General features: G+C 47.0%; 1 protein-coding gene across 2 annotated transcripts; it reads right to left on the reverse strand.

The window, feature by feature from the left end:
• Positions 1 to 1,561: 1,561 nt before the first annotated feature.
• Positions 1,562 to 14,906, reverse strand: si:ch211-137a8.4 (myristoylated alanine-rich C-kinase substrate). 2 transcript variants are annotated; one of them, XM_033976978.2, is made up of 4 exons: positions 14,650 to 14,906; positions 4,432 to 5,896; positions 3,750 to 4,235; positions 1,562 to 2,416 (listed from the first exon to the last, which is right to left on the reverse strand). In XM_033976978.2, the coding sequence occupies exons 2-4, from the start codon at positions 5,714 to 5,716 to the stop codon at positions 2,394 to 2,396; spliced, it is 1,794 nt and encodes a 597-aa protein (XP_033832869.1). In that variant the 5' UTR covers positions 5,717 to 5,896; positions 14,650 to 14,906; the 3' UTR covers positions 1,562 to 2,393. The 2 variants fall into 2 exon arrangements, with proteins under 2 accessions (XP_033832869.1, XP_055082031.1); XM_055226056.1 differs by lacking the exon at positions 14,650 to 14,906 and adding an exon at positions 6,627 to 6,684 and having other exon boundaries at positions 2,241 to 2,416.
• Positions 14,907 to 16,383: the final 1,477 nt, after the last annotated feature.

The following is a 16,383-nucleotide window of genomic DNA, read 5'->3' on the forward strand; positions in this document are numbered from 1 at the left end:
ATACATACATACACACATAATCACACACATACACATGCGTACCCACTCACACACGCACATGTACATAACCACACGCACATGTGCATAACCACACACATACGTGGGGATGGGGGGGGGGGGGGGGTGCATATGTATGTGCATAACCACATACATATGCACACGTCCCCCCCCCCCCCCCCCCCCCCCCCCCCTCCTCATCCCCACAAACACACATACATACATAGATACCCTCCCATACACACATACACACCCACACATGGGTTCTGTGGTTGGCTGCTCTTGTGGCTGACACATTGAGCAGTTTAATCAACTAGAAAGTGGAGCAAGAGCAGTTCAAAGAAAAGAAGGACTATTGGATTGTGTGATTTCAGCAGTTTGTTTTTCCTGGAGCTAGCTATGCTACCCAGCTAGCTCTGAAATGCAACTGACTTATGACAACAACACAACGGACTTTCTACATGAAATATGACAGAAGACGGTCCAGAGGAAACATTTTGAGCGAATAGCCATCTCATCACTGAAACAACAGAGCAGACTGACAATATGGTTAAGAACTTGAGAGTGAGGCTAATCTCCAGGATATGCACAGGAATTGTTTTTCATTTTAACCAGTCTGACAAATCTACACCAGCAATTTCATACACACGTCCAATTATGCTTTGCGTCGCACAAATTAGGTTGGTGTTCAAATTTGTCAGTGTCAATGGGGTGTCTCCAAGCTTTTTAGCAGGGGAAAGACAGGAAAATGTTACATGGTGTCAAAATAAACTTCTCAGGAGCTCGGGGAATGACTGACTCTTCATGGACTTGGAAAAGTTTATAGTCATGGAGGATATAAAGCACTGCACAACGTCAAACAGCAACTTCACAAAAACAACTTTTATGAAGGCAAATGCACATGGAGCAGACACCAAAACTTAAATGGTAATGAGCCTAATTAATGGGAGAACCACAGCCACGGTTTGTTATTGCTATGAAGCATCATCCCTCTTGTCAACTTTTGTGTACTTTTAAAACATAATTCATCCAATCAACAATGAATATATAAGCAATATACAACAGTTAGGTGTTTAAACGTGAGAATATACAAAGGCTAGCGTTTCAGGAGCAACTCTGATGTCTCTGGCACTTTAAATTATACGTGCGTATGCAGCGTTGCAAACTTTACATGTTGCTGCATCTCCAGGTGTAAATTCTGGGTAAGGTGAGTTTCCCCTGTAGGCTGCTGTGATATTGCAGGACACAGAAGACACAGAAGGGGAACACTTTTGTCTTGATGGATGTTACTCACCTCAAGCTGCCCTTACACTGGATCTACTTTTGTTTGAGCTTTCTGTTATCAGTGTGTTTGAATTGCCCCTTAGGAACAAATAAAGTGATATTGATATATTGATCAATTGATTGACTGATGTACTCACACACATGCATACGCCCCTACGCACACACATACCCCTCACACACACATACACATATACGCGCACTCATACCACTCTTCCCACACACATAAACACATGCAGCCAGGAATAGCATAAGCACCTGAGTTTAGTTGTTAGATTTGAATCTTTATTTTCTTTTTTGTCTCGACAGTTTGCTATCCAACATATGAAAACCTGAAGCAACAAAACATTATCATTAATATCCAAACAACAGAACATGGGACAGTGGCTCAGTGAGAGGAGATTTTTTGTCTTTTTTACAAAATGAGAGAATACAAAGCAAAGAAGAGAAACATTTGGACGTACTCTTTGTGGTGTCGTGTACACGGAGGGAGCTAGAACATCACATGTGTGGAGACAGTGCAGTGGAGCAGTCCATATGTACAGTCCATGGTGCTGCCGTCCTACGGGGCTCACGAAGGGGAGGGGCGGGGCAGGGCGGGGAACTACCAAACTAACAGTCTCTGCAGGCACGCACAGAGAGCAGGCCAACAACAACGCTGCAGCCGTATTCTTTTTTTCTATCATTAAGACCATATAAAATGTCACAGAAAACAAAATGGAGGTCGCTTACAAATAAGGGTCATAAGAAAGATCTAAATTATTGCTTTGTCAGAAATGATCATATATATTTTTTTGTCTATGTTAATTGCATCTCACACTGTGACTGTTAACACGTGGTTATTGGTGTGTATGGGAGGGGTGTGGACGTGACAGCCCGGTCACAGCTCTGGGCCCAGGGGAGAGGGTCAGAGCTCTGGGGTGAGTGCAGGAGTGAGAGGCAGGGGGGCGAGCACTGGGGAGAGAGGGGTAGGACAGGAAGAGGACAGGTGAGGACAGGGACAAGACAGGGGCAGGGTCAGAGTAGGACAGGTGAGGACAGGGGCTGGGGCAGGGAGGGGGCTTCTGGGAGGTGCTCAGCGGATCCCAGGCCGTATTAATCCTCTTTGTGTGGCCTCACACGTTTTCCGCCTTTTGGTCTGGTAAACAATATAACAGAAAATAAGGATTAAATGAGGTCTGCAGAATCACAGTGATATGAACATACACAGTCATGGTGATCAGAACAGGGTTATGACAGGAGCAGTCAGTCACAGTCTGTGCCTCCCCCATAGACACCAACAGAGACAGTATTTGATAGCAAGTATGCAAATATTTACAGCTCTGCAATAACCAGAATTTACAGTATTAAAGGTGGTAAAGGTAAACAGTGACGTCACGTGTCAGGCTTTAGTTTCTTTAGATCATAAGCAGCAGGGACACAGGAGGCTGGATCTCCGTTCCCAGGTCACCACGGATGTCCTCTCCTGCAATGGACACTGCAGTTTCATCTCACAACTTGTAAGTGTGCATCATGTGAACCAGGAGTGTCTGAGACGTTGGCTGAGAGATTAAGGTATACTTCATTTTCAGGAGCAGTGGGCCAATGTTCTGGGCAGCGAGAGTGCAGAACCCAAGGACCCATCTCCAGATCTACAACCTCCAGGAGGTTTGTCATTTCAGTAGTTTAGTTTGGATTCATTTAGACAGGGTGACTCAAGCCACAGAATGACCACAGAGTGACCACAGAGTGACCTGAACTATAGACCACAGAGTGACCACAGAAGTGACCAGAGTGTCCACAGAGTCACCTGAATTACAGACCACAGAGTGACCACAGAGTGACCTGAACTAAAGACCACAGAGTGACCACAGAGAGACCACAGAGTGACCCGAGCTACAGACCAGTGATCAAAGTTTTAGTGCTAATACTAAATTACTAGACGCCCCTGAATGCCTCGTAGCCCCCCATTTGCACTTTTTGGGTTCTTTGACCTGCTGTAGCCTGGGACAAAAGGTCTGGCAGGTTTGGGGGCAAAGATGATTTGAATTTGGTTGTTTAGTGCATTGGAAGCTCTCTTTTCATGTAGTGACTATCTCTGTTAGGGTTAAGTTTATTCACTGTCTCTGTTGGGGTTATTGAGGTTAGTCATTCCTTGCAGCACCAGCTCTCCTCCTTTACAGCATGCTCCTGGTGGTGCCCACAAGCCCAGACACGTGCACGTTAAAGGAGGACTCAGTGGTGACCATTGGATGTGCACAGCTCTCTCTCTAACTGATCTGCTGCAGCTGACATCACATTCTCCACTATGGCCACAGCAGCTTCCCGGATCTGTCCCTTCCTCCTCCCCATGTCCTCGTTTGGGCCCTCCTGACTCCTCCCCTGACCCCTCTCTGACCCTCCCTGCGCCCTGTCACCTGCAGCGTGCTGGAGGCCATGAATGTGGTTAGTGCTCCCCCTGCTGGTGTCCAGGTGGGGCGGTGGGGACTCACCACTGTTGCAGGGCGCTGTGGTGTTTATGATCTTGGCGTTGTCTCCGGACACCTTGCTCTTTTTGACCGGGCTGGTGGAGTCTTCGTCCTGGTGATTGTGTGCGCTGTCGTCGGTGCCGTTGGAACAGCCGTTCTCACAGTTAGTCACGGGGTGGTCCTCTGAGGCCTTCTCCTCCTTCTTCTCTTCTGACGTGGACTTCACCTCCTCGGCCGGGCTTTTGGCTGGGGCTTCTGTGTCAGTTGGCTGTGTGCTGCTGCTCTCTGCTGTGGGGGCAGACTCACCATCTGCAGCAGGCTCGGCACTGGCCTCTGCCTCCTCTCCATCAGCTGCCCCCTCCTCCTCCTTAGCTCCTTCACTCAAGTCCACACTGGTGGACTTGCCCTTTCGCAGGATGAAGTTCTTCAGCGACACGGCTCGGCCGAAATGGGAGCGTTTGGCCTTTGCTGATTTTCCATCTTTGCCTTCTTCAGAGCTGCCCTCCTCACCTACAGAACAGAGGAGCTGTGTTAGAAGAGCTGTGATAATTAGGCAACATAAGAGCACTAATTAATAAAAAAAATATTTTTTATTGAACTAGACTTCAGAGCTGTGTGCTTAGAGAATAGTAGAATAGAATGACAGGTATGGACAACATCTCTAACATGGTAATAGTGCTACCAGCTCACATGTGAGGGACAGTACCTGCTGCAGTGTCCTCCTCCGGGGCACACTCTGTGTTTGTGCGCTTAGACTTGGGGATGACCCGTTTCTTGAAGGAGGTCCAGATTTCGTTGGCGTGTTGTGTGACAGCTCCCACCCCTGCTGAGGCAGCGCTTTTCTCCTCCTCCCCTCCCTCTGCACTGGGCCCCTCAGCTCCCTCGGCCTGGGCCTCTCCTCCACTCTCCCCTGCTTCCTCCTCCCCTTTGGCACCATCATTCGCCTCTTTGTCTGAACCCTTGGCCTTGCCGCTGATGCCAACTATGGATGGGTCTCTTTTCATTCCCTGGAAAGTCCAGGAGCGCTTGAGCTTCCAGCGCTTCTGCCCGGACTCTTTGGAGTCCAGTGTGGATGAGTCTCCGCCGCCCTCTCCGTCTGCACTCTCCTCTTTCCCATCCTCCACTCCCCCGCTGCTCTTCTTGTGTGTCTTCTGAGCCATCATCTTCTTAAAAGAATGCCAGCGCCTCATGTGCTTAGCTTGAGCTGAGGAGGCTTTGAGCTCTGCTTCCTCCTCTGCTCCCACAGTGGCCCCCTCCTCTGTACTGGGATCTGTGGTGTTCAGAGCCTCTGCATCCTCAATTCGATCCAAGGATTTGGAGCGGACCTTCATGTGCTTCTGGGGCTCCGAGCTGTCCTTCTTGTCAGTGCTACGATGGGAGAAGATGCGGGCCACAGGTTTTCTGATGAAGTCTCTCACTGTAGACTTGGCCTCTGAACTTTTACTCTTCTCTTTCTTGTCCTCCTCCTTTTCTGCGCTCTCTCCCTCCTTCTCTCCCTCTGCAGCTGCCTCTTCCTCTGTGTTTGCCTGGGCCTCCTCTCCACTCTTTTCTCCACTCTTCTCACCATCCTTCTCTCCGTCCTTCTCTCCATCCTTGGTGCCTCCGTCAGCAGGGCTTTCCTCTGCTCCTGCTGCTGGACTCTCTTTCTTCTTCCTTGTGCCCATGACTTTGCCCAGGCCGCTCTTGTGGAGAAAAGAGTCCAGTAGTGATGTCTTGTGTTCAGTGCTGGAGGCTGCTTCAGTGGTGCCGGCCTGCTCGCCCTCGCCCCCAGCTGCCTCAGATGTCTCGGGTGCCTCAGGTGTGGCTCCAGCCTCTGTGCCGTCGGCCACCACTTCCTCCTTGTTCACAGTGTCTTTGCTGTTGACTTCTGCACTGACCTCGGGCTGGTCTGGTGCTTTGGCGGGGGTTTGTTCTGGTTCTGCCGGTGTACTCTCTGTGGTTTTACCATCCTCGTCCACCGCATGAGCTGCACTCGCCTCTGTCTCTGCCATTGTGGCAAATGAAAAGCAAACTTTGACAAAGGTGCAGGATGCGTTCCTGGCCTCCTCAGCTTCTGTCTGTTTTGTCTCTCTTCTGTTTCTCTTTGGCACTCTCAGGTCATGGAGGACAAGGTGACGACGAGGAGCAGGGAGAAGAGGCTCTCAGCATTGTACGCCTCCACCGCGGGCCTCCTGCACACACACAGACACACACGCAATCATTAAATAAATCATTAAATAAATTCAAACAGCAACATAATGAAGTAATAAGGGTGGCATAACATAACATAAAATTGCAGAATTTCGCAAAAATTGACTTATAATGACTGCATGTGACATAGGCTGAAACAAGGTGACACAGGGTGACATTGGTTGATACACAGTGGTGATTGGTGATACAGGAAGACAGTAGGTGACTATGGGTAATAGTGAGTGACACATGGGGACAATAGGTGACATAGGAGAGTGGTTGACTACATGTGACACGCAGTGAGGGACATTGGGTGACAGTGAGTGACACAGAGGGACATTGGGGGACAGTGGGGGGAAAGGGGTCAGCGGGTGACACAACATGACAGTGGGGGATACAGCGTGACAGTGGGTGACACAGCTTGACACAGCGTCACATCGGGGGACAGTGGGGGACACAGGGTGACACAGGTGACAGTAGATAACTGCAGATCACTCTTTGTTGTTGTTGCTGTGGATTAGTGAGGCCTCTCTGGCAGCAGATTGCTGGACAGGCCTTTTAGTGTAAAGGTATTAAGCCCAGGTCTAATCCAGAGTTCGGAGTGCAGCCAATTTACTCTGGAATCTACTCCCAGATCAACAGTTTGTCTCTGACTGTCTCTCCAACCTCCACTGTCCCTCACAAATCCAAAGGCTTTAGGCCACTAAGAACTTGTAAGTGTGGGTAACTCACATGTCCAGCTTCTACCACATGAACCACAGACAGAGCAGAGAAGCACCCAGCCCCTCACTTCTTTGTGCCCAGGGTGACCCCAGGTGCCACCCACCTTGGAGTGCAGCTCACCTTGACCTGGGACTTCTCTGAACTAGAGGCTCGGACCAAAGAGGATTTTCCTGAAGGGAGCAACGAAGTTTCAATGTCCGAGTGTTTACACAAAGCCTGTTAACTCCATAAGAGAGATCAGGAGGCTGCACGCAAAGCTGTGTTTACACGTCACCTGGACAGAGGTGCACAGCAACAGATTTCCAATACACTATATATAAAAGCACATAGGTAGCCCGCTACCCATCTCACTTTAATTCACTTTCATTCTCTCTCTCTGTAATGGCTGCTGTCAGGCTTGTCATTCTGACCTTAAACGGTTGTAACTCGCTGTACGTGTTCCTGGTGTTTTTACTTCACTATTTTGTCCCTAAATCAAGATATGAATATAGCTACCATTAGCAACCGGTTTAATTGACAACTATCGTGCCTTACTAAGCGCCTGCCCCCTACCAATCCAGTGGTGCGGGAGTACCTTCAGGAACCTTGGTCCTCATTAGATCTTTTGCTGCTATGATACATGCACTTTGGATTTCCAAATATGATACCTAGTTGCAGATTAGTCACTATAACTGTTAGCCTCGATGGGCTTCATTTGGCTGGAGCCGAATGCTATGGGTGACATCATGCACCCTCAGTGGACTTCCAGAGACATCCTACATTCTATAACCATACCACACATCATCATGGCAACAACTCAACAGATTTTTCAATACGACCTTCATATGCACACTACACAAACATGTAACAGTATTGGGTGTAACTTAATATTACATTTTTAAGAGTAACTACTAGTGGGTAACTTAAGACTTTTTCAGAATAACTTCCCACTGGCTAACAGTGACAATATGCAGGCCTAGTTGGGCTGATTTATACTCCAATCCATATTTAGCTGCTATCATTACAGTGTTCTTCTAACACATTGAATTGCCTTGTCTCACCATAAGCAGGCTCATATTGCCGTCAAAGCTTTAATGTTCTCATATGCTGATTATCCACCTTCAGAATATGATGTGTTATGTAAGAGAAGTTAGCAGATCTCCCTGCGCCCCCAGAGTGCCCCCTACTGACTGCTTTAAACATGGATTAGCATTTCTCTGAACACACGCGCACACACACAAGCACATGTAAACCATAAACATGACCTCTGTGTCCCCAGATACCAGGAAACATGTTCAAATCAACTATAGCTTTTACTGATAACTATTGTAATGCTGACTGAGATCATTTTCACAATGCCACTAGTTAGGTGGACATAAAAGGACCTCTGTACCTCTGGGCCTCAGTAAACGACTGGGAGAGCGCTTGAAACAGGAGGTCTAGGAGTGCGTTGAAAACGCGGCCGACCTCGGGCTGACCTTCGCACTATGCTGTGAGAGTAAAGTGCTTGGGATTGGGCAAAAAAGTGCTCGGATCATGTATATCTGCATAAATGGACGCTGTTTTACATGCTCGTCTGATCAGGAAAACTTATTATCAGTCTTCAGAAGACTTCTCCTGCCTCTGTCTGCGCAGGTAAGCCTCAGTCTGTCTGTGTGTCGTTCAAAAATCTATTTCTTCTCCGCTGCCAGTGCGTACAGTCCTCACAGTGTATTTAGCCACAGGTGAAAGAAAAGACCACCGCCTACAGGGAAGCGTGTGTTCGCGCGTATTCACGGGGCTCTGTCCGCGTGAAGCGCGTTTTCATAGAAATACGTTCGGCTATCAGCTGATGGTCTCTCACGTGGCTCATGGTGCTGCGTTTGGGGTGAATGATGTGTGGTGTATGTGAACAAAATTGAACCCAAAAGTAAACCGGGGTCACACTGGGGTTATTCAACAGAGCCACTCACATGCGAAAACCCATATGTCCCATTTATGGTTATTATTTGGTGTTTTAGTTCTCTAACTGGGTTGCCAGTTTCAATGCTGAAATCCAGTTGATTTAAAATCTAAAAAGACTCTCTGATATGAATCGTCACTACCTAAACCCCAGCACCTGCAGCCAACCATGAATCAGTGCGAGTGCAGCCTCTGCAGCTCAGTGAATTCTGGAGGTTCTGAGCTTCCACATGAAGCATGGCCTGTCCATATGCTGAGCATGAGAAAAAAATGTATGTGTCCTCTATCTGCAGGTTAGTCTTTGATACAGTTGACCATTCTATGCTGTGTCAGAGATGTTTGGACATAGGATTTACTGATCAGACTCTGGGTTCATTTTCAAACTATTTAAATGTGTGAAGTTTGATCAGTCTATCTGTACATTACAAAGGGAGTCCCACAAGGCTCCATTTTAGTGCCTCCTCTTTTTAATACTTAAATAAATAATTCAAACACAACTCTGCATGATACAAGCATGTATTGACTTTTACAATGCAAATAAGACTATGTTGTTATCCAACAGAACTCCCCAAAATGATCACCACACAGGGAACGCCCATCAATTTTGTGTCATCATCATCATCATATAAATACCTTGACATAATAGTTGATGGAAATCGACACATAAAAAACTTATTGAAAAAGCAAAACTACTAAAACTAGAATTCAGAAACAAGGCTGTTTTTCATATAATGGTATGAAAATAGTATGTGTGCACCAGCTTCATGAGGGGAATATGAGGCCACAGTTGGGCAGCGGTGCACTGGCTCTGATGGTCATTGGCAAGACACTTATTTCAGATTGTGGTGTGTGCATGAGTGTTAGTGACTGGAGGGGCCAATGGCACTCACTGGAACCCTCGCTTCTGTCAGGCTGCCAATGGGCAGCTGTAGCTACAGTAGTAGATTACCACCTCTGACTGTGGAGTGAATAATTGTAATATGACTGAACATCAGGAAAAGCGTTGTGTAAGACTATGCTGTAGCTGCTGCTTTCAATGAAGATATTGTGGAAAGTTATATGGGAGAATATGGGTACTACCAGAAGTGATCATGTGTAATAGCCTTTGAAGTAACCACTTCCCATAAATCCATTAAAGTGGACTATTATCAGAGCTTTTAACCATGTTACAGTCGTTTCGTTCTCATTTACCCACTTGAAGTTGTATTTGGAGTGATTCATGCATGTTTCTGCCATCTTTAATTGCTTATTTTCAAGATGCCATATTGTCGATCAATTCCCGTTTTTTCACCTCCACCATTACACACCCACTGATCTGTGCGTACTTTGTTCTGCAATTTTATTTTCTTGATTGGTGATACGTGCAGGATTAATTTTGGTACAAATGAAAAAAAAATCTGCATCTTGCTAGCATGATGTGCAGCTATCCATCAGAAGTGCCGACAGCTACACTACTGTAATGACGTTTACAGTGACGTCAGCTTCTATTGGGCAACATAATTTTCTAACGCAGACTGTTTTCTTTTATTAAATCATGAATACTGTGATTTAAAATATTTAAATTACATGATTACACAAATAACATTACAATCCACAGGTTTCAGAGACTAACGACAGAACAGACACAAGCACAATAGGTCTTCTTTACAACAGGGAGACACTTAAAGATCTCATGTGGTGTTAGTTTGATGCTCTCACTACTCTCTATTCCCCTGTATCACCTTTTAAAGAGAAATGATGTTCACTGTCCCTGTTTTATTCAATTCACTGAATGAGTGAGATATTCAACAAGAGAAATCTGATAGATGGATGGATGGATATGTAGAAGGATAGATAGAGTGGAGCGTAGATCATTAGGAGCCTATTATGTGTTCCCAGGGGCCGCTCACAGACAGGCCTTGTGTGAGGCTGCTATAGAGACTCTTCATTATGCATCCTCCTGGTCTGTCTCTCTCTCTCTCTCTCTCTCTCTCTCTCTCTCTCTCTCTCTCTCTCTCTCTCTCTATGCATCCTTCTGGTCTGTCTCTCTCTCTTTCTCTCTCTATGCATCCTCCTGGTCTCTCTCTCTCTCTTCATATCTTTCCCTCTTCCTCACACCCCCTCCCTCATTCTATCTCTCCTGTCTTCGTCTCTTCCCCTCTCCTCCATCTCATCTCTCTCTCTGTCCTTCTCCTCTCCCTCTCTCCTCTCTACCCCCACACTCACACAGACAGCTCTTTATCTTCCATCATGTGCTTTCTCTCTCACGCTCTCTCTCTCCCTCTCTCTCCTCCTAACCCTGTGAAGCATGCCGCCTGGAATCTATGGCAAGCACACATGTAAGAGGACCAGACTGGACACATGGACACACTGGATACACTGGACATTATTCTAGCGCTCAGTTTGTTTGGAATAACTACTTTTTTGGACTTTCTGACTGTAATTAGATTGATGATTTAAGTGTTAACACCAAGATTACTTTAAATATGTCCTGGAACATTTGAAGGCTGAAATAGGCATCTGACACACAGGGACAGTTAGGTCTCATGAAAGACAAGGGGTTACCATGGAGACAAAGGGACATTTAGGCCCTACAGAGGTTGATCCAGAGATTCAAACTGGTGTCTAGGCATTGAAATTTCTAAATAAATACTAACAGTTTCATTGGAGAACATCATTCATACTCATTCATACTAGAAAGAGGTACTGACCCATCATGATGCCCCCTACGGTCCGCCCCCGGTCCTGCACTACACAGTGGCGCTCTGTTCTGCTGAGCCTCACAGATTTTTCATTCACAGAAAAATGCAGCAGACATAAGTTACAGGAAGTTAACTGCTTTGTCACTTCACAAACTGCACTCACAAATCTGCACTAGGTTAACATCTACACATGAATGAAATGTTGAGGCAATGTTTTAGATTTCATAATTTCATGTTATGCTATTCTCTGATCTATGTTATATTGCTATTTCCGCATCACAAACGTACCTGTAGTTGTGATAACACAAAGACCCTGCATATTTAGGCTGAGTTCTTCTCTCAGACAGAAAACACTTTTCCTGTTCTACCTTGTGATGCCATGTGGTAATACAGGAAGTGCTCCACTGTGTTTTTAAACTCCATACGCCTTCACTAGAATCATTTGGATAATTTCAGCCTTGAAATTGACAATCTCTACTTGATTAAAGGTAAACGGTAGTTGTTAACTTGAAAACTACCGCTTCATGATCACAAGGTGTAACAGAGCATTTTGAACATTTGTGAATGAAACAAAATACAACTCCAGTATGTTTTTGAGGAGGTAACAACATTATAACATGACTTAAAGGTCACAAGAATCACATTTTGCGTAATATAAGGCCTTTAAAGGTGCTCTGAGCATGCCACATTTATCATTAATCACACGTGTTTTTATCATTAAAATCATTTCACACAGGCATTTTTACTGTGACTGTACTCTCCTCACCAAAGATCAGACTTTGGCTTGGATATGTTTAGTGCCATACTGTGTGCCATACTGAGTTCAACAATCCAGGCAAAGCAGTAGACCATCTTAAAGGTACAGTATGTAACGTTCTGGATTCCGTGATTTCATGGAAATAGAGCCATAGTTCAGAAAATTTTCCATGGAGACAAATATGTTTTATGCCATACTGTGGAATATTATAACCAGGACCAAAGGAACAACATTTCCATGGAAACAAGCAGTAGAAGCAGGCAAGCTCACTTTAAGGATGTTTTCTTCTTTCTTTTTTTCTTTTTGCTTATATTTGAGTCTGTTTTTGGCTAAAAAGTTACATAAAAATAAAAAAGCTTTGGCTTAACATGGCAATATAAAATGAAAAAATACAAACACTTTAAATAGGATCAACTTTTTTGAGTGTAAGTAAAGTAGCCCATTTCCAACAGGGCCACATTGGCACAGGTTGTACAGCTATCATACTTCTAACTCTCTCTCTCTCTCTCTCTCTGTGTGTGTGTGTGTGGGGGGGGGGGGGGGGGGTGCGCGCGCGTGCGTGTGTGTGTGTGTGTGGGGGGGGTGTAGGTGTGTGTGTATTACAGTGGCGGTAGATAAGAAAAGAAAAGCACTTTTCCACCAGTCTGTCCCAGGGCGGCTGTGACCATTGCATCTGGGGATTAACATCTGGGATCATGTACAGGTTTGGAGTCACACACTACAGCTGGCAAAAAAACCCCATATTTTTTCCTAGTATTGATCGAGCTATATTTTCATTTTCTCTTACATTTTTATGATTAAAAATAAATAAAATGGTTTTCATTTTCATTTTTGATTTCATGTACAAAAGCATGAGAGACTCCAAATCTGAACTCTTCTCCTAATCACATGCTTTTCCTGACAGAGGATAAGCTGTAGACCTCTCCATTAAAAACACCCAAACTGACTATTAGACATGACTGAAACTCGATTTAAATATGCCCTGAAAGAGTGCTCTATAAGACTTGTGGGTCAGAGATACACTCATGCCTTTAGGCCTGTTAGTCTGATCATAAGGTCTATGGATAAATTCAAGTTAAAATGATTTAAAAAAGGGTTAGTAAAATGATATCTTAATTTGCAATAAAAAGATACTGATTAGGCTAGAAAAATAATAATAATTCTAGAGCTAACAAAACTGTGATTTAGGACTAGACTTGTTTTGGTGCTGCCATGTTAGACACATGCTTCTCCTGGTCACACGCCACGACCACAGAGACACGCGGACATCTTTGTACCGTCTTAAACCTGCTCTGGAGACATCATCCAGACGGCCCTTTTCTGTTCACAATATGGATCTATTTTCTGACTCCTCCTGACCCAGATCTCTCCTCTCCAAAACCAGCGTCTGATCTCCGGGTCACGTGACGCCTTCCATAGCGCGCTGATAGAGCCCCCGCACCTCCAGTACCCCCACATTATTCACTTGTTCAAATTGTGGTCAAAGCTACAGTAGATGTGGATATAACGGCGTGCGGAGCCGTGCCCGGGTCACAGGCTGCGCTCGGCCGGAGCAGAGGACCGGGAGCCCGGGAGACAGCAGGTGCTCTGGCCCCGTTAAAAGCGCCTCATTTGCATTGCTAATGAAGAGAGCTCCAGTGAGCGTCTCCCCCTCCATTTTGTGGAAGGGGGGTAACTTCTTCTAATATGGCGCCTATATGGGCTATATTATAGGCCAAGTTCTGTTTGAGGAAAACAAGGAAAACGCGAAAACCAAACGGTCCAGTGTGCGCAGAAAACAGGCAATAATAAATAATATGCATCCACCGTCAGAGCGCACACCCAAATATGCCCTTCCACAGCCGCGTGCACGTCTCCCGCCAGTGCGCACGAGCCCGCACACCCACCCGTCTTTCTTTATGGCTTTGTTATTGCTATGGCAAAACGGGCAGTAAACTCGACGCGCGGGGATTACGGAGCAGATAGCACCGAGTAGAGCACACGTGTCACATGCACTCATTCTGGAGACGGGAGCGAGCCCCGGGGACCGAGTCCCACACCGGGAAAACAAAGACAGGTCCCCGTGGCCACATGACATCACCGAGTCGGTGCTGCTCCTGAAGCAGACGGATCCAGACAGTCCAGCCCGGGACCAGACACTCCACCCGGGACACAGACCCTCCGGCGCGGGACCAGACACCCCAGCCCAGGACCATGACCCTATGGTCCAGGACCAGACACCCCAGCCGTGGACCTAGACCCTCCGGCCCGGGTCCAGACACTCCGGCCCAGGTCCAGACAATCCGGCCCGGGACCAGACACTCCGGCTCGGGATCCAGACACCCCGTCGGGACTGATGCGCCTCGGCTGGATCCGGATCATGTGATCCGCCAAGACGTTTGAAACATGTTTGTGCGCCTCTCCACATGCCGCGAGCACAAACACCGTGCGGACGATAACAGAGCGCCCCGCGCCCCTCCTCCGTGTCCACAAGCACAGAACAGGGACTAACAAGTAGCAGAACCGCGCACTCACGGCTTTACCGCCAGGCGCGAACGGCTGCCTCACGTTTACGCGCCCGTGCATCACACTACAGCTCATTATGGCTCATTTATGCAGAATTATCTACCGTTAATATCATCCAAAGGACAAAGATGAACATGCAAAAAAGCCCAGAATAAAGGAGCACACTGACCTGTTCTCGTGCGCGTAATCCGTGCTGCGTGCGTACACACAGATAATAAGCTTGTTGTGTTGGACGCGAAAAGACGCCGAGCTAAATCCCAGCAGCCATCTCTCCTCGCTCTCTTTCTCTCGCTCTCTCTGACTCGTGAACGCGTCTGCGTGTCCACGCGCACATTCCGCGCGCCGTGCGTGTGACGGTGGCAGGTTCTTACGCTGGCCGCATAAAAACGAGGGGCTCCAAACAAAGCGCCTGAACCCCGCTCAATCCTCTCGGTTGCCACGGACAACAGAGAAGACTGCTGGAGACCCCGCCCAGTGCACCTCAGCCAAAAGCGCTCATCCCCGCGCGCGCACCCCAACCACACGTTATAGGCGCGTGCGTGGTGCTCTGGACGCGTCTGTCCGCGCACCACGTGAGGAGACAAACCCGTGAGCCTTGATGGAGATAAGAGCCAGGCCCGAGCGCGCCAAAAGCACAAACTGTGGCTCCATTCACCTCTCCGCGCGGGGTTAGGCCATTGTTTGGGCCGGCGCGTGCGCGTATGTGCGCGCGCTGAGAACAATGGGGGCACTGCACTGAGCGTGGGTGTGGGTGGGGGGCGCTCAGTGGGGGTGGTCACCCCCATCTTTTCATCCATAAATCAGCCATTTACAGAGAGCGGGCCTCGGACAGGCCCCTCACTCAAACCTCTGCTCTGCTCTCAGGCTTTAAAGCAGGCCTAACGGGCACGTACAGGCACGTACACGTACAGGCCTACACGGGCAGGTAGAGCTACACGTCCAAGACTAGGAGACAGACAGACACCTCCCACTGCTCCTTCATCCTCCCTCTGCTGAGACAACTACCCCTGCTCCTTCATCCTCCCTTTCCCCACACACCTGTTTCTGTGTCCTCCCTCTCCCCACATACCTTTCCTGCTCCTGCAGCCTTGCTCTCCCCAGTCATGTAGTGGTCATTTTCAAGTTAACAGCTACCTTTTACCTTTTGTTCAGTAGAGATTGGCAATTCCAGGGATGAAATTATCAAAAATGATTCTAGTGAAGGTGTATGGAGTTTAAAAACACAGTGGAGCTCTACTGTGTTACCACATGACATGACAAGTAGGAACAAAGTGTTTTCTGTTTAAGAGAATAACTCAGCCTAAATATGCAGGGTTTGTGTGTTAGACATTTGTGAATGGAACAAAACAAAACACCAGATATGTTTTTGATGAGGAAAAAAAAATTACAACATCAAAAATAGCATAATACGGCCCTTTAAAGATGCACTATGTAACCTTTCTGTTGGAGGGTCTGCCAACTGCGGTTCTCCATAGAGATGTTGTTGCTTTGCCAGGAATGTTGTTTGGCATTCAAATATCTATCACTGTGGGAACATCAGGTAATGCCACCAGGGCAATGGTCCATCTATGGATGCCCACACGATGGGATGTTTTCAGTGTATTTTGTAGTAAAATAGATGTGTTCCAAAATGTGAAACAGTCCAAATAAAGCAATAGCATCTCAATGGAGACAAACCCTCCCTCTACCAGAAAAGTTACATAGGAGTCACAGGAGAAGACAGAGGAGTCAGTCCAGTCCACAGGAAGTCACAGGAAGAGCATAGGAGTCAAAGGAAGTGCAGAGGAGGAGTCACAGGAGGAGTCACAGGAAGAGCAGAGGAGGATTCACAGGAGGTCCTATACCAAATTGGAGTACAAAATAGTTACAGGAGGTGCAGAGGAGTCACAGTAGGTATAGAGGA

Source organism: Periophthalmus magnuspinnatus, chromosome 13 (genome assembly GCF_009829125.3).
Source record: "Periophthalmus magnuspinnatus isolate fPerMag1 chromosome 13, fPerMag1.2.pri, whole genome shotgun sequence".
NCBI lineage: Eukaryota > Metazoa > Chordata > Actinopteri > Gobiiformes > Gobiidae > Periophthalmus > Periophthalmus magnuspinnatus.

Bases quoted from the DNA above. Each gene is read 5' to 3' on its own strand.
- si:ch211-137a8.4 (XM_033976978.2), bottom strand. From the start codon at position 5,716: ATGGCAGAGACAGAGGCGAGTGCAGCTCATGCGGTGGACGAGGATGGT. The intron at 4,236-4,431 runs GTACTGTCCCTC...TCTGTTCTGTAG, and splicing joins GGAGGAGGACACTGCAGCAG to GTGAGGAGGGCAGCTCTGAA. The intron at 2,417-3,749 runs GTGAGTCCCCAC...ATTGTTTACCAG, and splicing joins CACAGCGCCCTGCAACAGTG to ACCAAAAGGCGGAAAACGTG.